The sequence below is a fragment of the Harpegnathos saltator genome, unplaced genomic scaffold (genome assembly GCF_003227715.2).
Source record: "Harpegnathos saltator strain DR-91 unplaced genomic scaffold, Hsal_v8.6 scaffold0, whole genome shotgun sequence".
Classification (NCBI taxonomy): domain Eukaryota; kingdom Metazoa; phylum Arthropoda; class Insecta; order Hymenoptera; family Formicidae; genus Harpegnathos; species Harpegnathos saltator.
This window is the reverse complement of record NW_020229871.1, coordinates 19073-43701: the sequence shown is the minus strand read 5'-3', so window position 1 is coordinate 43701 and position 24629 is coordinate 19073. Positions and strand designations below refer to the sequence as shown.

General features: G+C 42.8%; 4 protein-coding genes across 5 annotated transcripts; 3 read left to right on the top strand and 1 right to left on the bottom strand.

Annotated features, from left to right (window-relative positions):
- Nucleotides 1-272: 272 nt before the first annotated feature.
- Nucleotides 273-10197, bottom strand: LOC105180458 (cilia- and flagella-associated protein 43). Of its 2 annotated transcripts, XM_025307883.1 has the most exons (18): nucleotides 10034-10197; nucleotides 9789-9960; nucleotides 9073-9332; nucleotides 8528-8858; nucleotides 7857-8196; nucleotides 6247-6536; nucleotides 5924-6187; nucleotides 5588-5859; nucleotides 5292-5499; nucleotides 4597-4943; nucleotides 3873-4167; nucleotides 3441-3790; nucleotides 2961-3142; nucleotides 2275-2873; nucleotides 1284-1700; nucleotides 971-1072; nucleotides 551-909; nucleotides 273-446 (listed from the first exon to the last, which is right to left on the bottom strand). In XM_025307883.1, exons 1-17 carry the CDS (start codon nucleotides 10057-10059, stop codon nucleotides 589-591), a joined length of 4776 nt encoding a protein of 1591 aa, XP_025163668.1. In that variant the 5' UTR covers nucleotides 10060-10197; the 3' UTR covers nucleotides 273-446; nucleotides 551-588. The 2 variants fall into 2 exon arrangements, with proteins under 2 accessions (XP_025163668.1, XP_019695701.2); XM_019840142.2 differs by lacking the exons at nucleotides 273-446; nucleotides 551-909; nucleotides 971-1072; nucleotides 1284-1700 and adding an exon at nucleotides 1807-1864 and having other exon boundaries at nucleotides 9073-9310; nucleotides 9789-10197.
- A 440-nt stretch (nucleotides 10198-10637) lies between these two features.
- LOC105192647 (uncharacterized) lies at nucleotides 10638-14012 on the top strand. The gene is made up of 4 exons (XM_011156920.3): nucleotides 10638-11737; nucleotides 12355-13141; nucleotides 13265-13555; nucleotides 13714-14012. Exons 1-4 carry the CDS (start codon nucleotides 11720-11722, stop codon nucleotides 13947-13949), a joined length of 1332 nt encoding a protein of 443 aa, XP_011155222.1. The 5' UTR covers nucleotides 10638-11719; the 3' UTR covers nucleotides 13950-14012.
- A 1865-nt stretch (nucleotides 14013-15877) lies between these two features.
- Nucleotides 15878-19686, top strand: LOC105192702 (uncharacterized). Its single transcript, XM_011157002.3, has 3 exons — nucleotides 15878-16232; nucleotides 17619-17918; nucleotides 18059-19686. Exons 1-3 carry the CDS (start codon nucleotides 16124-16126, stop codon nucleotides 18109-18111), a joined length of 462 nt encoding a protein of 153 aa, XP_011155304.2. The 5' UTR covers nucleotides 15878-16123; the 3' UTR covers nucleotides 18112-19686.
- Nucleotides 19687-20260: 574 nt separating this feature from the next.
- On the top strand, nucleotides 20261-22599 carry LOC112588553 (uncharacterized). Its single transcript, XM_025299048.1, has 3 exons — nucleotides 20261-20405; nucleotides 21773-22081; nucleotides 22219-22599. Exons 1-3 carry the CDS (start codon nucleotides 20285-20287, stop codon nucleotides 22275-22277), a joined length of 489 nt encoding a protein of 162 aa, XP_025154833.1. The 5' UTR covers nucleotides 20261-20284; the 3' UTR covers nucleotides 22278-22599.
- Nucleotides 22600-24629: the final 2030 nt, after the last annotated feature.

Sequence of the window (24629 nt, the reverse complement as noted above, 5' to 3'; positions counted from 1 at the left end):
TTGTTTTTCCGTCAGGCTAGATCGTCTTACTCGAGGAGTTATGATTGAACCAAGTTCGGACCGGGTCATCGCTTTTTCTTTTATGGAATATTTAATATCTTTCACACATGTTCAAATATAAAATGTTTGTGTTCTTGTTTCTAAGTGATCGCGAGATATAATGGTCGTTTTGCGCGGAGATACAGATGTGTACCAACGATGCGCATCATTTTCCTCATTCCTTTCTCAGAAGTGGTAGTCTTCTTCTAAAATCGACACGTAGTTCTTCTTTGTAAAGAAAGGAAAAATCATGACCGCAATAATAAATAGCGACGCAATATGTGAAGCTAATTCGGTCGCCGCAGCAATCCTCTTACGCAACCGATTAAGCATGCATCCGATGCGTCCAATGCACCCGGCGCTCATTTTTCTTCCTTCCTTCTGCATATTCATGTATCCTTCGCCTCCTGAATGTAGAAATAGGTTGTAAGAAATAGGAATGTAGAATAGATTTATCAACAGGAGGCGAACAGGCAGGGGACGCCGACATCTCCCGATGCTGCAAACGTACCTTCTGCCGAAGCGACGCTTTCTTTTTAAAATTTCTTTTTACGTTTTGCATCTCAGCGTCGGATAAGTCCGCAGCTTCAAGACTTCCAAACGAGCGTGCAGGATTAGCAGGTGCTCGTAATTATCCGCGACTTTCATAATGAGCCTGGTACGCCTCGCGATCATCGTCAGTCTCATCCGCCGAGATTGTTCGTTTTTCTCGCGACGCGGATCCTTCAGCATCTTGTAGCACTCCTCGACGTCCGACGATCTCGATCGGATTTCCCTCGATATTCGGTCGGTTTTCCTCCTCCACTTGGCCGACAGCAGCTTCGCTTCTCGCAGACGTGTTTGTTCAAGCTCCACCAATCCGCGAAATTTCTGAGGTACAGTTTCAATCATTAGATAATTCCTACGGACCGGTAAAATAATAAATACCCACGTTTTGAAATATTCGCAAATTGGCTCGCATTTTCTCGTAATCCTTCTCGAGATTTACGTTATGAGGATCATTGTTCAAATGTTCGAGGATGTTTCTCGTGATCTGCAACATGGCATTATAATAATCATTATGCCAAGCATGTACCTATAATTTATATTAAATATAAATATAACAATTAAAATAATTATATATCAAAGTATAATATTTGAATTTTTTTATATTTAGAAAATAGTGTAGCATTGCTTAAAAATAAAATTGTGATCATAAATAATACTGAAAATTGCATAACGTGATGACGGAAAGCAAGCCTCACCTTGAATTGACAAACGTCTCTCAGCTCTTGCTGCAAATCATCCAACATCATCTTGGCGCAAGCGTGCTGCCACTCGTGCCGCAGCACGACCTTCCGCAAGTACATGGATCTGTGCATCGCCGTCAGCTTCCGTTTTCCGGTCTCGACGATGCAATTGTTGACTCGTAGAAGTTCCTCGCGGGTCACGAGAACGGCGTTCGCGTAGTCGGCGGGGCAGCCTCGTAGCGGGACTTCGATCTGGCCTGTTTTCAGGACGAGCTGCACCTCCATCTTCTCCGCGAGTCGCGCCAAGGTCTTCTCCGCATTATCCAGCTTGGCTCTCTCGCACGCCACAGCGTTATCAGCCGACTGCATCGCCTTCTGATAAAACGACAAGGTCTGCTCCGCCTCGGCCGTCTCCACCGCGCAGCATCTCACCTTCGACAGCATCCACTTTTTGCAGCGGTTCCACTTTCCATTCCCTTTAATGGTTAGCTCGAGGCGCTTATTGGCAAGGCGATATGTCGCCACTTTATTTTCGACCTTCTCGGTTGGAATATTAGGACCGGAAATCATTTGTCTCGCTTCTCCTCGCGATATATCTTATTGCGATAATAAATGTTTTTGTGTGTTTTGTTTTGTGATCAAGAAGCATCTAATCGGATCAGAGGAAAGTCTCTGTGAGACTTTTCACAGCTTCTTCGCATTTAATTTTTACCCTTAATTTAATCTTTTATTCCTAGAGCGACTTAACTAAATCCAATATGATTTAATTTAATATAAAATACACGCAAAGCAATAGCAATATCTGCGGTAGAAGGAGATCATTAATCGAGGCCCCAGAGTCAAATCATTCTGGGAATAGATAGCGAAATTACAGGTAAGAATCAGTCACGAAGAAATATAAAACATTCTCAGAAGCAACGACTCCCGCCCGATCTGATTAGACGACCTGCTTTCCTGCGCATGAAGCGCGCCAAAACAACATTCTGCATCGGTTATCTCTGCTCACCTTCGTCTCCAACTCGACCTTCGCTCTTCTCAGTCTGCACATCATCCGCCAGTGGTTGATGTTAATCTGCGGCGGCAAGTTCCCGGGCATCGTGTCCATCAGGTCCATGGCCCTGAGGAAATCCAGACACTCGCGTGGCAGGATCTCGGACTTGTCGCCGCTCACGATGCACCTGGCCACCTCCGTCAAGTACGTGACGGACGTGGTGGTGAGTCGACCGAGCCTGGGCCGCTTCTTGTAGTGCCTGAGCAGGTGCTCCACCATCGGCTGCTTCAGGTCCGCGAATTCGCCGCGGAACTTGGCCTCCTGGCGCTTCTCGGCCTTGCAGAGGTTATCGTATCGCACTTTCTGCTCGGACACCACCGTTTCCAGCGAATTGCATTCCTCGGCGAGCTCGCGTGCCTCTTGCGTCGCCGGTGCGAGTTGCTGGTCTCTGAGACGAGCGATCTTCTGCCTGTCGTCGGCTTCGGCCCGGTGCTTCCGAATCGCTCGCATCCTGATGGACCTTTCCTGAAAGATCGCGCATTCTATCCGCATCTTCTTCAGCTCGAGGTCCTTCAACTTGTCGTTAAACGCCAAGATGTCTCTTTGCAGAGCCTCTGCAGGGAGGATTTCGTGGATTTATGACTCTGTTTAAGATTTGCTCTTGCTACAACACGACCATCTCTTCAAGTTCTTTTACCGACCTTTCGTCTCCGCTATCTCGGTCCGCAGCATTGCTTTGTACTTCTCGCGTTTCCTCTTCAGCACGTTCATCTTGAACTTGTATACCGTGATGACTACAGTGTCCTTGACGGTGCGTTTCCAAGGGTATCTTACAATCAGGCATTTCGGCACAGGTATCTCCTTCTTCACCTCATCCTCCCAACTTAAAGCAGAACATCGCATTAGTTTTATTCTTGAGGTACGGGGAACGTGTGTGTGTGTGTGTGTGTGTGGCTCAATTAATGACTGAGTAAAAATGGATTAATAATATACGTAAGGTAAGTACATAAAACTGATTTCATCGGAGAACTTGAACATTTAGGGATTTAATTGCTTTATGTGGAAAGATTTTAACTTCACTAATTGAGACGTTCGTTTCAATTGTAAAGTCTCCTCCTTGATATAAATTTCTATAATATAAATAACGACAATCGTGCATTCATTTGTCAATTTCAACTCACCTCAGTTCCAGCACACCATCCATCATTTTATCGAGAGCTTTCATGTGAAAATCGTTACTTCCTTCGCCTTTCTCCCCGTCTTCGTGGTCTTTGTTAACAGTCTCGACTGCACATTTCCCCCGGCGCGATCGGTTCTCAAGTACTTCGCGGTCGTCTACGGTGACTGCGTAATCGGGTATCTCATCGACGCTCCAGGTCGGCATTTCGATCGGCCCCAGCGAGAAGTCTATTCCAAACATTCTCTTCAACTCAGCAGCGCAATACCGAAGTCTTTCGATGCGTTCCTTTGCGCGCTTTAATTCGCGCTCCTTTGAGCGCCTCATCTCCTCGAAGAGATCGTTGAAATGCACCTGTTAAAAGAAAAAACAGTTAGGTGGAATTTTAACGCAACGTAACTATTTGTTGGCGTAAACGTGTAAAGGCAGACGTCACTTTTAATTTACGCTCTCGACTTTCGATCATGATGTCGTTGCTCAAGATGGTCTCCAGATTACTGTTGCTTGGCATTAACAGCTGATGCGTTAGAGCTAAACTTTCATCCCCGATCCAATTGTGAGTCGTAACACCTGATATACGCGACTTCTCGGTTTCGTCCGTCGACGTGTACCACTTCTTAGCCATTTCATGCACTTTACTCCTCCCGTCGTCAGCCGTTGAAGACTCATCATCGGAGTGACTTGTCAATGATGCTCGTCTTGAATCATCTTTGTCGTCTGCTAATTCGTAACTATAAATAATATATTACTTTTCTATAAGAATGTAACTGTCTTTTCTATAAATAGCGTTACATCAAACATTGTATTAAACGCAAAATAATAATATTGTATCTGGAGTTAAATGTATTAAATGTGTTAAATGTGTTTGTATCAAATGCAATAAGTTGCGATTAATCATAATAAAATTATTAATTGTATTATTAAATATATTATTAATCATAATAATAAATAATATATTACATTACCATAAAGATATTAAAAAAATAATTATACTTCTATAAAGACCATCTTCTATACGGCTACAAGTAGCGCTATATTAAACATTGTGTTAAATATAAAATACAATATAATATATTTAATTCCAAATATGTATTGAACATGACAGGGGTTGACAAATTGTGACAAGCTGAAGGAGGCAGGAAGAAAGCGAAAGTAATCACCTGTATACAAATTCGTCGGCGTCCGAAGAGAGTCTGTCCCATATTTTAAAGTCGTTCGTCTTCCGGCTCGAAGCGACGAGGGGATAATTATGGACTTTCGTATCGCCGCCGATGGATCTGAGAGCGCACGGCTTCACCTGCAGCGGTGTCCAGAATATCTCGCGCAGATACGACACCACCTGATCTCGTCGAACGCACTCCTCCTCGAGGCTTCGATGCAATTCCTCCCGCTCGAGGCGCGCCTCTTCTATTTTCCGCTGCCGAAACTGGCGGTCCAAGTCGAAGGTCGAAATCGGCAGCCGGACGTCTGGCGGCTTGTTCTCGTTCCTATCGAGGAGCTCGCGTATCTGTCGAAGAACTTGCATTCGGTATGATGTTTGGATGATTTGAGAATTAGACGGATCAAGAGGAGGGAAGATATGCAACTACGTGAAAAGAGATATTTCCTTATTTTGCGCATCCCGCAGCAATCCAGATCAAATTATCTGTGAACGTCGCTTTAGATAATTTTGCTGAGAATAGCCTTTTGTCGATTCAAGAAGCAGATGAAGATGATGCACATTCAAATTCCCCGGACAGAGATAATTTGATTTGGATAAGAGTAAACACTGCTCACATTATCAATAATTTACACTTGGATTGAAATGATTTCCTAACAGTGACAAGGCGGTGGAATCGATCTCAAATAGGCGTGCCTGGTCCTTTATCCTCTTCAAGTCGGCCACGATGGCAGCCCGCTCAAGCAGAGCTTCGTCGCGTTCGGCTTGGAGCTTGGCTGCGATTACGCTGTCCAACCAGGTTTCCCTTCCGTGAAGTTCGCTCGGACCGTAAGAGAAATCTTCCATCGACAAACGCGTGCTCGCAGCCTCGGTCTCTACCAAGTTCGCTCTGGTTTCCGGCAAGCTGCTCGCGCCATCGAATTGATTTAGAAGCAATGTCAGTCGTCGAGCCGGGATAATGCAAGATGCAAAAAGTAGTAGAAGTGAAATACCGGACTCGGTTAGCAGCTAGATCGCCGTTCCTGCCGAGGGAGACGACCGTTTCGCCGAGGCGCGAATAGATCGCGGACTTTACTCCGCCCTTGCTTCGATGCTGCGGCATCAAGATCGCCAACACTCTCCCAAGGTCCGCGGAGTCCCTGACCACGACTAAGCCGTCGTAGCCGTACGTCACGACGTGAGATTCCGTCACGTGCATCCCGATCTTCCTCATCTGATGCACCGCGAAGAGTCTTTTCGTAAGAGCGACGTCTTGAAAGTCATTCTGCCGAGGAAAATTCATGATTTTCTCTGCCTTGCGCTGTCTCGTCACATCTTGACACACTCACTTGTATCTCCATCTGGTACAACTGTTTGGAGAGAGACGGCACGCCTAATATGCCCAGGGGCTCGCTCGATCCATGATACAGCATTCTGAAGGGTCGCGATAGATCTATCACGCAAGTGGCATGCGCGCAGAAATCGCTGGAGATCTCGCAGGTGTACACGATCACTTTGTTGCCGCCAACCGGAGCCATGGCAGGATTTGCCGTTACGAGGACCAAGATTTCGAAGCGATCGTCGCCCCTCTCGTACACCAGAAAGTCAACCACCTGCGGGCGATAATAGGATGAAATGGCGCTCGCTTGTATGTTTGTTCGTTTTTTCGTACGAGAGATAACTGTCTCATGTGTCCGCCGATTTCCAAGTGGCCAACAACATCCGCACGTTGCCGTTTGAGCGGCTTGCCGATGATGAAAATATCGCCAGTGCGGGAGTTGCTAAGTGCCAAAAATTCGCCACGGCGCGAGAATTTCATCTTGTCCAAGGGGTCTCTGTGAAGATGAAAGCAGCTGAAAATCTTGGGCGATGAGACGCTCGTGACGTCGACGAAGATGCAGCTGCCAGCAACGTTGCACGACGCGAGCATCGGCAGGGTAGGGTGTGAATCTGCACGAAGAACTGAAGCAAAAAATCTTTGTTAAACATCAATAACGTTTACTAATATATATTAATTTAATATTAATATATTTATATACAGGGTGTCCCATTTTAAAAGACCCACTCAAATATCTCAGAAACACTGCGTTGAATCGAAAAATGCTTCAGATAAAAGTTGTTTAGCTTGAAGGACATAGGACATAGGACAGCGATAGCATTTTGTTTATAGATGGCGCCACTTTCGAGATATTCGCTGATTATCAATTTTCTTAAATGGAAATCCCAGTTTTTTGTTATATCATCTTTTTCTACCAATTAATTTAAACAACTTTTGTTCGAGACACTTTTCTATTTGCTTAATATATTTTGAGATATTTAAGGAAAACTTCGTAACTTTTCCAACATTTACCTTACGATATCTCACTAACTATTCGTCGAAAGAAAAAATAATATTAGACTTTTTTATTTCATTTATACCATCAAGAATATATCACTATAATAGTGCCCTGACTTTTATTAACTTATCGACCTTTGGAAATTTCAAAATTATTAAATTAATAAAAGTTACGGCGCTATTATAGCAGTATATTCTTGATAGTAAATAAAGTAAAAAAGTCTAATACTATTTTTTCTTTCGACGAATAGTTAGCGAGATGTTGTAAGGTAAATGTTGGAAAAGTTACCAAGTTTTCCTTAAGTATCTCAAAATATATTAAGCAAACAAAAAAATGTTTCAGACAAAAGTTGTTCAAATTAATTGGTAGAAAAAGATGATATAATAAAAAATTTGGACTTCCATTTAAGAAAATTGATAATCAGTAAATATCTCGAAAACGGAGCCATCTATAAATAAAATGCTATCGCTGTCCCATGTTCCCCTTTAAGCTAAACAACTTTTGTCTGAAGCATTTCTCGATTTAACGCAGTGTTTCTGAGATATTTGAGTGGGTCCTTTAAAATGTGATACCATGTATATTAATTATATATATATATATATATACTATATAGTATATTAATAACAAAATACAATATATATTAATAAAATGTATATTTGTAATTAGTAATCATTTATATCGTAGTAAATTACATATATACAGGATGTCCCAGAACAATTGTTCGTGAGAGTGTAGGAACGAATTAAGGTGAACAAGAAAGTCCCATGTGTTCTGCGATATTCACAATAGTTATCAAGTTATTAATTATAGAAATTGGTAGGGGAGGAACACACACACACACATACATGTGAGCTGTTCCCGGGCCCGCCATACTGCGTTGATCAAATTGATATAATTTCAGACATGAATCACGCGATTTCGCACAAAGATATGGATTAAAGTTTACCTTCACCGTGATGTCTCAGAGACAATCTCGCTATTAGTTTGCCGCTCGACAGTTCGAAAATGCACAGACGATCCAGCTGGTCTATCGCAGCGACGTGATCCGCGCGTTGAGAGATGGAAAGCAGTGCTTTGTATTCCATATCGTCTGTGTATATAACTTCCACGCGCGGGACGTTGTCGTGATGTATGCTGATCTCGAAAATTTCTCCACTTTTCGAGTGGAGTAGAAGCCCGTCTTTGCAGCTGTGCCGCTTCGCCGCCCGGATGGAATGATAAGTCGTCGAAATCGACCAGACGAATTGCCACGACACGTCCCAGTTGGTTGACAACTTCTTGTAAAACTTTAGCAATTACGCAATAATTACGCCGATTGTTAACAGTTAAACGTTCAAGTTCGAACAACCACCCGCGCGGTATTCTACTGTTCTTGGCCCCCCAGCGGGTGATTTAACAAAAATTTAACAAAAATTATTTTTTATTTCACAAATCTTTTCTTCTAAATCGACTAAGCGCATTTATATTATATAAAATTATTATTATATTATTATATACTTATATATTTATTATATATAATTATTATTTATATATCATATATATTATCTGCTCGTATATTTATAGCGTAAAATTATAAAAATCAATGACTGGAGCCGATCGTATCAACATAATACGTACTGTAATTTCACTGGCTGCGTTCACAAGTATCACGCCGCTCCTGTAAGCGACGACAATCGGTTTGTTCCTCGGTGGTGCGCACGTTTCCAATTTAACTACCGAGTATAATTTGTTAGCTTCTATCGCCATGAGCCATACATTGCCGAGCTCGTCGCAGACGAATAGATTTCCTTCCGGGGTCCACGACGAAGACACAACTCTGTGTTCCGGATATGGCACGTCCACGTGATGTATACTTACTATTTTCGAGCACATGCGCACCTGATAGACCGAAAGTGAGCCATCGGCTGCTGCAAGTTGCGATACCAAGTGCGGTGGATTCGGCGAGCAGCTGACGCGAATGAAAATCACTCTCATCTCATACCATTTAACTTTCCTCGATGAAAAATAAAAAAGCGTACAAGTTTGTGACATTAAAATATATCGCGTTAAATTTCTACCGCACGTAACAATAAATATATAAAATTAATTATTGTGTGTTTGTCCACCAATTTTGTCGCCATGTTCAAAGGATGATTATAAAGAGATATATACTCGGTACTCACGAAATTTCTTGAGTGAGGCTGACTATCTTCGTATTGAGCGCCGCGACGTGTTTGCCTGTTTTCCAGTGCCACACGATTATACGAAAATCGGGGAAAGTGGTTAAACTCACGAGATACTCCGTGCCAGCGAAGTAACAGAATAAGTAACCATTTATCTTGTCAGGTAGTACGCATCTGGAAATCCTTTGTAGCGTCGGGTATATAAATATCGAAATCTTGGGATTAGGTTTCCTCTCGACTACGGAAAACATGGAAACTATCTGTGACATTCAAAATAACGATGCTGTCAAATCATATCTATCGGATACGGCTATAGTATTCGGTGTGCTTCTTGGATATTAAATAACACCGATAAAGATGGAAGATTGATAAAATAAATAAAATGAAATAAACGTATAAGTAAAATAAAACAATGATGAACAAATAAAATGAAATGAATGAATAAAAACGAATAATTTCGGAGCAGTAATTAAAATAATAAATAAATAATTATATTATATACTATATATATACACACCATGGTATATATAATATATATTAAATAATATCAATAGAGATATAAAATATTAATAAAATACATATGCGAAACAAAGCACATATGTGTAAGGTAAAACAAGTAGAATAAATACATAAAAATGAATAGTTTGGAAGCAATAATTAAATAAGTAAATAAATGACTAGATAAGTAAATATTTTTATACTATACGGAAACATACGGGATGTCCAGCTAAGCACGACGCGCCGTCGCCCCTTTCCTCGGAATCGAAGCGCTCGATCCGCCTTTCTCTCGTGTTTAGATTCAAAAAACTCACATAAATGCCGGAGGTTGTTGCGACAGTCTCTTTTCCAACGAAGACGAAGTCGTGAGACTTCCCGAGCTTTACCCACCTGCGATACAATTGACGAATGATAACGGAGCGCGTTCCACTCGCCGGACTTTACCGCAAAGGAAGAAACGCACTTGGTCTCGCTGATCGAAAAGTTCATTTCGTTACGTTCTCCAACGTCCAGTTGTATTCTCAATGAGAATCCCTCGTGTGTGTCGTTTGCACTATCGCGAATGAAGCTTCGCTTCCGTCCCCTAAGCAAATTTTACTTGAGCAACCGCCGTGTTTGGTTGCTTAGAGACTTAGCCAGCTTGCTTTATCGATCCTGCTGGCCGTAACATAATTCCCGACTGTGCTTGATTTCAATCTTCTCGGACACATTCGTAATGCGCCATCGGCCGTTTCTGTCGCACGCTTACATAATACAATTTTACAATTTATGTTTCATTTATTTTATTAATATTTCATATCTCTATTGATTACGTACCGCTACAAATATTCACCAGAATACTGAATTTTTCAGCGTAACAATTCATCGCGTGAAAATTTGCGCTTCATCGTCATTAATCTTTGGAGATTTTAATGGGACTTTAATTTACGTTTTCTAATAAATTAGGTAGAGAATTCGACGGGCGATACTCTTCTCGTTTCTGTAACAGCGTTCCACGCGGCGAAGAAATAAATACATACACGGACGTTCAGCGAGCGAGACATTTGCATACTTCCCCGGAAGATAATAGAATCGCTGAAAGAATGTCGCTAATGTGGTTAAAAGTGTGCCACAAAAGTGTGCTGGATCAAAGAATTGTAGGAGGCCCGAAGGATAGTGACACCGTTATCGGATGCATCGTTCGGCACATAATAATGGGCCCACGCCCCTCCGAGCCTTTGCAATAAATGCTCTCAACAATTTTACGATGCAAATATGCAGATGCGAAGATATATCTTCGTTGAACGCGCGAGGCGTACCTTCGGCGAATGTTTTGGATGGATGTCATTCGCTAAAAGCGATTTCATCGGTTTAAAACGATTGAAACGTGATTAAAGTTTTAACAATGAAGCTGTACGGTAAATGTACAACGGCGAGACAACAAATAGCGCCGAATTAATTTCTCATGAATAATATGTATCACAATGCTGCTTTTCTACTTAAACGAGCCATTTAAACACACAGTATTAAAGTTTAATATTAATTATATTAATAATCCAATATTGGTAATATTAAATTATATACTAATAAATTGCGAAAAGCACAAAATATGATGGCAACAAGAATATAACCGCTCAGTTATTTCTGCGTTATGATGCAAAGTTTCACGAATCCTCTTGGACTCGATCCCTTAAAGCTTTCCGTTCCCAAAAATTTTGGCACATGACGGCGACGTGTCATGTCATTGTCTGACGATTGAGAAGGCAATGTCGAAGAGGCACGCTGTAATAGTAACCCAATAACGCGATTCTCGTGCCCCTTCCGGATGCGCACAGCATATATATGGACGAAGCGAAGGCGACGATTTTTTATTCACGAACGTTGATCGAGGTGAACGTCTGCCAAGAGAATGACGAGCATTTCGTGAGTTCGTCATTCGCTAGAACGAACTTGAACGGGCGAACGGATTTTTGTGCCGTCGTCGATCAGTGCGCGAGGGTGACGATCCGCGGGTGAACACATTTATGGAGCAGAGATTTCCGAGATCGAGTCCTTGGATGACAAACTTGAGCCCTCCGCGAAGAGAAGCCGGAAGAATCGGCATCGCTCGAAGCATCGCACCCGCGCTGTTGGCTGTGTCGAGAAGTGGGAACTCATTTTCTTGAGAAGAATGAATCGAGATATGGAGGTATTTACCAAAGGGGGGCGGGGGAGGGGTTGCGTTAATCGTAATTTTTTCGTCTGTTCGCAAAGCCGGAAGCTTGAGAGAAAATCGTTATTACCTTTCACTTATCAGTTTCACATCAGTACTGTTGTCTCATGTAGAAAAAACGTTGCTGACGATTTGTCGAATAATAACCAGAGAGGTAGAAACAAATAATGTCGACGTGAAGTGAAGCCATTTTATCGCGAGGATTCGCCGCAAAATTACGAATCACTGCAAGCTGCTTTACACCCACGAATTAGGGTCGCAGTCGAGATGACCGATAAACCGCTAAAAGGGAGCGATGCCCGCTACTCGTTTAGTATGCGCAGGCGGTTGCTCGCATTTCGTATTCAAGAGGGACCTTCCGCACTCATCCAGAAGGCGCCTCGCATCGTGCCACTCGAGCGTGCTACTCGTCCGTCTCTTGTGTTCCTCTTTTTCTTTTTCTTTAATTGAAATAATACACTTTCGTCAAGATGCCATTCATGGGCTGCCGGAGAGTTCGCGTTTCCCAACACCTTGCAACAACTCGCGCGCCTTCTGAAATCCGACGGAATTGCTGATGTAACACGTCCCCTTCGCGTCTGCTCTTCCCGCAGATCAAGATGACGTCCCATTACCAAGCTCGAGAACACCGGCTCGGCTGGATCCTGAAGACCCTCCTCCTCATCTGCTTCGCTTTGGTCTCCAGCCACGAAGGGGTGCCTTTGAACCATCAGAGCACACCGGACGCGTCCACCCTGAAGATAGAGGCCCGAGAGTCGGAGGCGTCGATAACCCTGGGAAAGGAGCTCATGCTCGGCCCATCGTCGTCGCCGACCAACGCGGCGTTCCTCACCAACGACTCCAACGACGTCGCGACGACGAGGACCGATCCGCTCGTGACCTCCACAGTCGTCGACCAGGTGTTTGCCGACGGACTCAGTGGGAACTTCGTCCAGAAACCCGCGGCCAAGAGTCCTCGATGGTCTTCACTCGTCCCTGATAGCCGTCACTGGACGAGCACGACAGGCTCGAAGGCTGTCTGGAAGAAGGACAGTTATCTCGAGGCACTAAGACACTCTCGCGGTGACCCGCGAGAAGCTGTCGCACGGGTGGACTCGAAGACGAAGGCGAATAGAAGGGAATACGTGCCGGGGCCCGTTTACAAACCGGACCCGGCCTACGGCCCGTCCGAGTCCGCGTACCCGTCCAAGGGCTCGCAAGTCGCCTACGGCACCATGGGCGTCCCTTCGTCCGCCATTAATGCCTACCCGCAGTCCTTCAGGCCGTCGATGCTGGAGTCGAACGATCACTACGGTCCACCGCACAACCCACCGAGCTCCTCGTTCTACCCGCAGAGCTCGTACGGCCCGCCCGAGAATTCGTACCCGCCGCCACAACAAGGTGAGGAGCTTCCTCGTGGACTCCCTCGCGAATGTCCTCGGCGAGAACTTCTTCGGCTTTGTCGAGATCTCCCGGTGCTGCCCGATCGCTCGGTTTCGTCACTTCCTCGCTTCGTGTTTGCAGCTTACGGCGCTTCCATACACTCCTCGCCGCCGTCTCCGGTATACGGGGCACCTTACGCGCTGCCGGATGTGTCTCATATCTCCATCTTGCCGACCTTCGACCTGGGCTGGCCGATTGCCTTGAAACTGAACGCCTTCACTATCGCGAAGATCATACTGAAGCTGGTAATCTTCAAGATGATTGTGAAATTCATCGCGGCGATTTGCCTGCTGCTCTTCATACCCAAGCTGGAGATCATCAAGAAGAAGGGCAACAAGCACGAGGACGATGAAGAGCGAGGCTTGTCGTCGCGTGAGTTCTTCATCTTCGAAGTTGTCGCTTTGACGGTTATTGCGAGCTGTTGCGGTCAGGTTTTTGCAAAAATACGCTGTGCGAGGGCGGAAATGTTTGGTTGCTTTTCTCTAGCCGCCCGCCGTTGCTTTTCAATAACGATGTTCTGTGCTTTTCAGCTTACGCCACCTCGGAAACACTGAACGATCTCGAATCCATCATACGGAGCTCCGTCGAGAAATACGAGGCGCTTAACGACGCCGCTTCCAGCTCGACATCGACGCAGAAATGCACGACACCCGGCTGCCGCGTCGCTGAAGCTTTTACGTTCCGCGAATCTTGGGACGACTACTTGAATTTATTCAAGAGCTACGTGGAAGAAGAGAGGCGGCTCGCGAAGAGAAAAGAGCAGTGAGAAACTTGTCGCTGTCGTTGTCGTCGGGTTCCATTCTCGTCGTCGCCGTCCTCATCTCGTCTCTCTCGTCTCTCTCTCTCTCTCTCTCTCTCTCTCTCTCTCTCTCTCTCTCTCTCGGCCTATAATTATTTATTTATTAAATTTCATGATAATTAACTTCATTAATACATTTTATTATTCATCCATTTGGCTTCAAATTCTGATTGTGCGCGCTCGAGGAGAGGCCGAATCAAGAGAGTGTCTCTCTCGAACGTGAGAAATACTTTAGGAAAAGCTGCGATAGCGAAGCTGTGCCGGATGCATCTCGCGATTATCATCCGAGTCATCCGAGATGTCCCGATTAGAGTATAGATTACAGCGATGAATCTCTTCTTGCGGATACGCGTCTGATTATTCGGCCGTCGTTACGTATTAGCAAAGTGCGCGCGAGCGAGCTGGAAAATAAATAAATTTTTGGTCATTTCCTCATTTCCTGCTGGCTCCAACAGGATGTCGCACACGCAATGTTTGTTTATTATGTTTCTCCTAACGAGCGTGATTTGGAGTCACGGATGTGTCATCTCCTAATCGGGAGTAAAGAAACACCGAAAAGCCTGCGCGTGTCCTGATCCTGTTGCCTTCAAATCTGTCCGAGGATCTGTTCATTTTAGCTGCACTGCTGAACTGGTGCAATAAGTTAGAGCGAAAAGAAATATAGCTGTCTTACTCTAACTTATTGCACTAGTTCAGCAGTGCAGCTAAGAAGAACAGACCACGGGTTTATCCTTAATTTTTCGCGTAGTTTTTCAAGTATATACGCGTAGCCTGATTACGACAAAATGCGACCGTTTGCGACGTCGCTCCGTTTCGACGAGCGTTTTTATCGGTGACAATCGAAAGCCACTTGATTAATTCGTCGACGATTATCGGTTTATGGCGAGTGCGTGTTGTTAGTGCGGAACGATTGGAAGTGCGAATGTCAATGTAAAATATAATATATTTAGAGTGTTCGGTTTTACAAAATTTATGTACGCTTAGACGCTTGTACAGCTTCGGCTCGACCGCGACTCTCACTCTCGACTGCTTTGTTCACGCTCCTTTTATCTTTTGTGGAAATCGAAGAAAAACTGACTACCGCATACGCGTTCGATTGCCTTACGCCGCTTGCTGCCGTCGTGATTTTCAAACTTAGGGATGCCGATTTTTTTTTTCAAACAGATCGATCTAACGATCGATTCGAATCACGAAGAAAAAAATCGATCTTTAAAAAATCGGTTTGTAAAAAGTTGATTTCAGAAAATCGATCTGAATCGGTATGCATGTAAAGTGAACCATTCATTAAAGTATACTATCTATCAAATTTCTACACTCTAAAGTAGACCTCGTGTAATTTATATAAAGTTTAATATGAATTAAAGAAATTAAACAGATGATACTCTTTTGGTTGTGTCGTGTGCGGCCACAACAAGACAGAAAAAGATCTTTGAATCTTTATGCTAGGAATTTAATTAGTTTGATTAAGCATCAATCAAGAGTTTTTAAACGTTATTAAATAAGAAATCACGTTTACTATTATATGCATATACATATATATATATGTATGTATATATATATATATATATATATATATATATATATAATATATACTATTATATAGAGTGGCTGTGATTGATTCGCGCGTTCCGTTCCACTGAAAATTTTCGCTCATGGGACATCGTTGCCTAAAGGCAACGTAATGTGCATCGTGCAGCCATTAAGTGAGTCCAAATATTACAACTAAAAAGAATAAAAATAAAACTATATTATTAGTAGAAACTGGTAAAATCGTGTTGGCGATTTTCAGAATTTACAGATCGATTCTTGAATCGCTTCAGTCCCAGAAAATCGATTTGAAATCGATCTTTTAGGCTCCGATCGATCGTCAATTAAATCGATTTAAAATCGGCATCTCGGCATTTCAAACGCGCGTTGTTGCTATCGCGTTGCGCATCGCCGCTACATCACGCTGCGCGTCGCCGCTACAGGTTCATCCAGCTAGCGGTGCGAAACGAAGCACGATTGCTTCGATTCGAAGACGCGTAAACCCTATAGAAATGGCGTAATAATCAACATTATCGATTCGACGCACATGAGAGTTCCTCGCAGGTGGGGATGAATTTTATCGCTACGCTCAGTTATAAAGGTACCATAGTGATATGATATGTCAGTCCTCTGTTGACGGTTGTCCATTCACAGTGGAAATTGAAGTTGACTTTCATACGCGCCAACGATCGATCAGAACAATGCAGGTGGAAATTATAATAGGTGCGAAAACTCTGCGCATCGGCGATTGTTCGAGGTTTAATAACGCGACAATCGGTCCGCTTTCCATGTTTTTGTGCTTTTATGCTTTCGTTTTCAATCATCAATTGGTCTCGCACGCTCTACAAAATGATTATTATTTATAATTCCTCCTTTTTTCAATCATCGAATTCGTTCGTATAAGCAACTAAAAGCTTGATGAAATTGCCGACTTGGCTCGGAAAATTTGTACTTTCGTCGACTGATTGTTGAGTTCAGCTGTCTCTACATTTGTGCGTGTCCAAAAGTGAGAACGGTAAAACATGGTGCGAGATAATTTTGAAAAAAGTATAAATTTCTGATTATAATTATTGATACGCACGTATGCATGTAGTTTAAAGCATACGCAATTAGAAAAGTAATTACAAGCATGTCGCGCGCGTAATAATATCGCGCGTAAGAATATCATTTGGTATCTACAATTTATTAGTCGATTAACGTGTCATTTTGCTTTCCACCTAAGAAAAGATTTTTAATCAAGAATTTCTAATCAATTATACGCTTCAGTCATAAAAAGTTTCGAAAGATTACAAAGCCTCGGTATCATTACGGGAATAATTCGCATCCTTCGTGGATTGATTGCATTGATTCAGATCGATGCTGATCGATCTCGGCTGATATCACGGAGTCGCATGAGCTTCTTTTTTAAATTAATTACTACTCTCAAGTAATTAATTACTTTAAATTAATTACTTGAGATAATCTAAGCGAGAATTATCATTTGCGACCATCTACGCAAAAACGTCATTTACTCCCGAAATGACGAAGGAAAAATTTGACCGGCTAAGAATCGAGGGAAGTATCTTAAAATGGGCATGGGCGTAAGTGGCCTTGAGTGAAGAAGCGTCGCAATCGTCGGGAGCGTGCCGATCTTGATTCGGAATAAACCTTGATTTCAATAAAGCTGCAATCATCTAATAGAGACGCATATTAAGGCCGCGCAGCGTTCTAACGAGGTACTAAGCCACCTTCAATGGATTTACGTAATAAACGTAAAGTTACCGTTCTCTCTCGTGGAGTCTAGCGACACGCGAAAGCTTTCGAAAATTATATCGACTGCACGAAATTACTCGATGCCAATCTGCGATCAGAGACGATTGTGATGTCACGATCGTTAGAGAATTATCGGCTGTTACGTTCCGCGCAAACAATGTTGCAGCTGAAGATGAAGTGCGATCTTTTCCCCCGTTGTTTCGGGAGAAGAGAAATTTTATCGCATTTTTATTTTTCCATCCTGTGTCTTGAATATTTACAAGTCGAGAGAGAGAGAGAGAGAGAGAGAGAGAGAGAGAGAGAGAGAGAGGTTGAACCAGCTTAAATCTCCTGTACTGTTCTTTGAACCTTTCCCAGCGATGGCGTTCCTCAGCATATTCACGTTTTGCGAAGAGGGATACGTTTTCCCTGATGACACGAAAGCGACCATGAAGGAAACAAAGAAGCCTAAGGAAATTAAAAAAGCAGCGATCGCGTCGAAGAACGTAAAGGGTGCCGTCAAGGCTGCCAAGAAGGCGAAGAAGAATAAGAAGGACTGCACTAGGAAATGCGGGGACGATCTCGCTTGCGTTCACGATCCCGCGGATGCTAATTTCAAGCTAAAGACCTTCGGCACGCAGCGCACTCTGGACGTTCTCAACTGCAAGATAGAAACAAGTAAGTAAAGCGGAGATAGAATCGGAGATAGGCAGATATAGAATTACCGTGATAATTCAGACCTGCGTCTAACGAAAGCCTTGATAAACACAACTACATTGATTGCGTTACTGATCGCTAATCATATTCTCACATCGCAGAACTGACCGTGAAGAACAAAGGAGAGTGTCCCGGATCCGGCGGAATGTTCTGAACGAGTGTCGGCCGGCCAATCCATCGTGAAGCGAAGCGTAGACTAGCAAATGTCCAAGCAAAATCGTGTTTTGTCTGGACATTTGTTATCCTACGCCGGGTTTTAAACCATTGTCGCGAATTTCCGTTTAGTCCATTGCAGTTCCCTCGACGCGCTATTGCGTTTTTCTCTAATGGAACTCCATAAATTTTCGATTGGGTTAAGGTCCGGACTTTGTGGAGGCCATTGAAAAATTTCTATTTTATAATTCTGGAAAAATTGTTTCGTTTTTTACTGTGTGCTTCGGATCGTTGTCTTGCTGAAACATTCATTTCTTATCGAGATCCATTTTTAGAATTGATTCTTCTAAGTTTTCATTTAAAATGTCAATATATTTATCAGTAACATCATTATTGCACCTTTTCCACACTTGACTGTTGTTACAACATATTGCTTCTTTAGAGCTTCATTCGGTTTCCTCCATATGCTGTGCTTTCTTTTCTTATTCAATAATTCAAATTTACTTTCATTGCTCCATATTATTCGTTTTCAAAATGATAATGGCTTATTTACATATCTTTTTTTGCAAAATCTAAACGTTTCTTTTTATGCACTTTATTAATTATGGTTTACGTCTACTTACACAACTCTTCAAACCCACCTCTTTTAATCTTCGTCTCACAGTTCTTGAAGATATGTTTAATTGTAGTTGTTTCAATGACGTTGTCGATGAGTTACGTTAAGCTTCTCTCATGATTCTTCCGTCCATGACTGTAAATATATACGAGAACATCAAGTAACACAACGCCGCACGACGAGAGCTCCGACGATAACTGATTGCACGTCAAACTTGCATTGAGACTCTCTTGCATTGAGTATCGTATACGCTGTATACGATACTCAATGTAAGAAGCGACAAGAATGTATCTCTCTAATAAATATTAACAATGAGCAACCATTTTGATCCTGTTTGTCATGATCACTACCTACCTCGCCGCGACACAACTGATGTTTGAATGTTTTATGTCAGTCTTGATGCTAAATATTGTACTAACATGCGACCGTCTCACGCGTACCGTTTCGCGTTCGCGAAATGAATTTGGGCAAGACTTTTTAAGAAAAGAAAGAACTTTTCTTCACTTTAAATATGTACAGACTCTCATTTATTAACGAATTTTCTCCTCTAATAATAATGAAGAATAGCGTTTTATGTCACGTCAACTCGCGACGAAGACTCGTGACTCTCTCAGCTGTTGTTGTTGTTTTTCTTGACGATTTTCCGTCGTCCAGACAATCATCCTTCAGTTGTCAAAACTGATACCAGATGCCCAAGATTCGCGGACAATGGACACTGCCACGAACCTTGTGGTTCGGACAAAACAATATGTATCTGCAAATATGTATGCAAATTCGATCTGGCTTTCTAATCGTGCATGCGAATTCTCTTGTGAGAGGAAACCGAAAGGTCTTACAGAATAGATTCGGGATACAATTGATGCGATTCATGCGATCAAAGCAGTCGTGCTTCGTTTCGAACGAAGCTAACTGGATGAATCGATAATCGCCGAAACGAATTAATCAGGTAACTTTCGATTGTCACCGACAAGAACGCTCGTCGAAACGGAACGACGCTGCGAGCGATCGCATTTTGCCGAAATCAAGTGATGACGCGTATACTTGAAAAACTACGCGGAAAATTAAGGACAAACCCGGACGAATTTGAAGACAACAGGATCAGGACACGCGGGCAGGCCGGTCAGTATTCATTTTCATTTCGAGACGCTTTCGACTCGCTTGGAGACTCGCGGACGTGTCATCTTCTAATCGGGAGTAAAGAAACGCCGAAGAGTCTGTCCGGGTTATCCTTAATTTTCTGCGTAGTTTTTCAAGTATACGCGTCATCACTTGATTTCGACAAAATGCGATCGCTCGCAGTGTCGCTCCGTTTCGACGAGCGTTCTTGTCGGTGACAATCGAAAGCTACCTGATTAATTCGTTGGCGATTATCGATTCATCCAGTTAGCTTCGTTCGAAACGAAGCACGACTGCTTCAATGAGACGCGTGGACCCCATAGAAATTGCGCGCTATATTTAGCATAATTAACCCGACGCACATGATACGGACGTAATGCGTTGTACAAGTTCCCTGCAGGTGGGGATGAATTTTATCGCTACGCTCGGTTATAAACGTAGCATGGTGATACAATATGTCAGTCCTCTGTTGACGGCTCTCCATTCACCGTGCCTGGAAATTGAAGCTGACTTTCATACGCGCCAACGATCAGTCGGAACAATGGAGGTGGCAATTATAGTAGGTACGAAAACTCTGCATCGGCGATTGTTCGAGATTTAATAACGCGACAATCGGCCCGTTTTCTATTTCTTCGTGTTTTTATGCGCTTTCGTTTCATCAACCGGTCTTACACGCTCTACAGAACGATTATTATTTATAGCCCCTCTTTTTTTTTTTCAATTCAATCGAATTCGTTTATATAAGCAGCTAAAAGCTTGACGAAATTACCGATTGGCTCGGAAAATTTGTACTTTTCGTTGATTGATTGTTGAGTTCAGCCGCCTCTATATTTGTGTGCGTCCAAAAATGAGAACGGTAAAAAGACATCGTGCGAGATAATTTTGAAAAAAGTATAAATTTCTGATTATAATTATTGATACGCACGTGTACGTGTAGTTTAAAGCATACACAATTAGAAAAATAATTACAAGCACGTCGCGCGCGTAATAGAATATCATTTAGTATCTGCAATTTATTAGCCGATTAACGTGTCATTTTGCTTTCGCACGATTCTCCTTAGAGTTTACCAAAGAAAAGATTCTTAATCAAGAATTTCTAATCAGTTGTACGCTTGAGTCATAAAAATTTCGAAAGATTACAAAGTGCCTCGGTGTCATTACGGGAATAATTCGCATTCTTCGTGAATCGATTGCGTCGATTTAGAGTTTGCCTCGATCTCGGCTGATATCACGTCACAGAATCGCACGAGCTTTTTTTCAAAGTTAATTACTTGCGATAATTTAGCGATAAGCGAGAATCATCGTTTACGATCGTTTACGATCATCTACGCAAAAACGTCATTTACTTCCAAAATGGCGAAGGAAAAATCAGACCGGTTAAAAATCGAGAGAAGTATCTTGAAATGGGCGTGGGCGTAAGTGGCCTTGAGTGAAGAAGCGTCGCAATCGTCGGGTGCCGATCTCGATTCGGAATAAACTTTGATTTCAACAAAGCTGCAATCATCCAATAGAGACGCGTATTAAGGCCGCGCAACAGCTTCCTAACGAGGTACTCTAAGCCACCTTCAATGGATTTACGTAATACCATTCTCTCTCTCTCTCTCTCTCTCTCTCTCTCTCTCTCTCTCTCGTAGAACCGCAGCGACACGCGTAAGCTTACGAAAATTACGTCGACTGCTCGAAATTACTCGATACCAATCTACGATCAGGGACGATTGTGATGTTACGATCGTTAGAGAATTATCGGCAGCTCTAGTGTTCCGCGCAAACAATGTTGCAGCTGAAGACGGAGCGCGATCTTCTCTCCCGTTGTTTCGGGAGAAGAGAAATTTTAACGCACTTTTATTTTTCCACTTTGTGTCTTGAATATTACGAGTCGAGAGATTGAACCATCTCTAATCTCCTATATTGTTCTTTGAACCTTCCCCAGCGATGGCGTTCCTCAGCATGTTCACATTTTGCGAAGAAGGTTACGCTCTCCCTGACGACGCGAAGGCGACCACCATGAAGGAAATAAAGGAGCCCAAGGAGATCAAAGAAGCAGCGACCGCGTCGAAGGACGTAAAGGATGCCATCAAGGCTGCCAAGGAGGCGAAGAAGAGTAAGAAGGACTGCGCTAGGGAATGCGGCGACTTTTACGATCCTGTCTGCGCTCACGATCCCGCGGACGCCAATTTCAAGCCGAGGACCTTCGGCACGCAGTGCGCTCTGGACGTTCACAACTGCGAGATGGGAACAAGTGAGTAAAGCGGGGATAGAATCGGAGATAGACAGATAGAATTGCCGTGATAATTCAGACCTGCGTCTAACGGATAAGCACTTTACATTGACTTTACATTGATGTTACTGATCGCTAATCATACTCTCGCATTGCAGAACTGACCGTGAAGAGCAAAGGAGAGTGCCCCGGATCCGGCGGAGTGAGATTGTCCTGAAGGATCGTCGGTCGTCGATTCGGCAGATCCATCGCGAAACGAAGCGTAGAATAGCAAACGTCCAGGCAAAACCGTGTTTTAGGCCGTTGTCGCGAATTTCCGTTTAGTCCGCAGCAGCTCTCTCGAATCGCGCTGCGAATCTTCCTCCGCATACACGTATAAATATGTACGAGAACGTCAAGTAACACAACCGCGCCGCGCGACGAGAGACCCGCTCCGACGATAACCGATTGCACGCCAAACTATACGCTGTATACGATACTCAATGCAAGAAGAGGCAAGAATGTATCTGTCTAATAAATATTAACAATGAGCAACCATTGATCCTGTTTGGCATGATCACTACCTTACCTCGCCGCGACTGGTGTTCGCCTCGGATGATTTATGTCAGTCTTGATGATGCTAAATATGTATCTGTGCAAATTCGATCTGGCTTTCTAATCGTGGACGCGATTTCTCTCGCGAAAGAAAAACCGAAAGGTCTTGCAGAATGGACTTTTGGAATACAATTGATGCGATTCTCAAAGCAGGCCGGTCGGTACTTTTCATTTCGAGACGCTTTCGCCTTGCGCTCTTGTTTTTTCCGCACAATTTTCGTTTTGTATTATCTCATTATATATCTCGTGGAAAGGATATTTCGGGAAAATTTCGGCCGTCCGAATACACGCTTTCAAGTTGCAAATAATAATGCAAAAGTTTTGCTGAGGTTTGCACGACGATGAATTAAATCCTTCCTGCTAATCGATTATACAAATCGATGCGAAGACAACTCAGTTCCACGCATACGTCACTATCGTTGGATCGATAGTTACTTTAAAATTCTGACTAACCACATCGTTTTTAACTACGTTATTTATGGCTGCGAATTAATGCAGAAAGCGAGAACGTGTCCAAAGGAAAAAATGAGGTTTCGTCAACTTGACGTAATAGAGATAAAGCTCTTCCATCATCAACATAATGGAAATTCCGAATTTCCGTTATCGACAAATGGAAATTCAATTTCCATCATGTATATGTAATGTAAGTTATAAACGTTCATTAATAAACGTTCATTATGTATAAACAATAAAAAAATTTGTTAAATTATTAGCTGCCTCAATTACTCCTACTACTCATCCTCATCAAAATACTACTCATCAAAATAAAGTCTCGTTAATTCTCTTTACTGACGCATGCGCGAAACGCATGTGTCAAGCTGTCAAAATGTCAGCTTTCTTTCCACACTAGGAAAAATGTATTGTTGCGTGAAACAAAATTTTGTTGTAACAACAAAATAATTTGGTTAAAATATGCCCAACGAAACCGTTTAGTTCCTGTAAACAAATATCTTGTTTGATTACGTTTTGTTCGTATAACGTAATACTTTTGTTATAGCAATCAAGAAGCTTTAACTGTATGAATTTTGTTAAAAATATTATAAGTTTTTCTTAATATATAAAATCTAAATTTGTATCTAAATTTGTAAAAAGTGTACAGAAAGACAAAATAGTATCCATTGGGCATTATTTTAGTTGTGTAAAATAATATTTCGTTATTATGTAATTTTTATAGATAAAATAACTAAAATGCTTAATTTTTATATATGAAATTATATAAAATATTATATATGAAATCTAAGAACAAAATCATTTGGTCCAGAGAAACAAAGCAGAAAAATATATTTAGTTGAGACAACTAAATATTTTGTTAATAAAACAAGATATTTGGGTATTAAAAAATGCTTCAACTAAACAGTGTTAAGATTAAATTTTAGTTTTTTCATTGTTTACTTATCGCACAGCTGAGTGTGCGCGCTCACCGATAAGCGTCTCGTTTTGCATAATACAATTCTACCGCTTCTTCGCAACCTGCAATATCACACTTAACCGAGTGATGTCGACACGCTCCGGACGAATAATGGTTACCGATTGATAAACAAATGCAAGAGTTTCCAACTCGTCTCCTAGATGGTCCTGAATCTCGAGGAAGGCTGGCGAATTTGAATCGCAACCGAGGAACCGATCAAATTCTACCGTGTACGTGATGTACTCCCAAAGTGCGTCTCGCTTCTTCCGGAAAATTCCACCGGGTCACGCAGGGTAAAAGGGGACAACAAAGAAGCTGTAATTTTATGCGCGCGACGCTCTTCGTGCGCAACATTGTTCGACGCCGCTTCGCCGAGCGATGTGCATGCAAGCCCGGCAGCGTGTGTGAAAGGTCGCGACGTGTATTCGTAAACTGCGCGCGCGGGGCCATTGTCCGTCAATCTTGCTTGTGTAACGAGTTTACCTTTGAAATTAATGTCCAAGATAATGAGGATGCGAGCGAGAGAGTGCGATGAAGGACGGCGGCGGCGGCGGCGGTGGCGGCCGG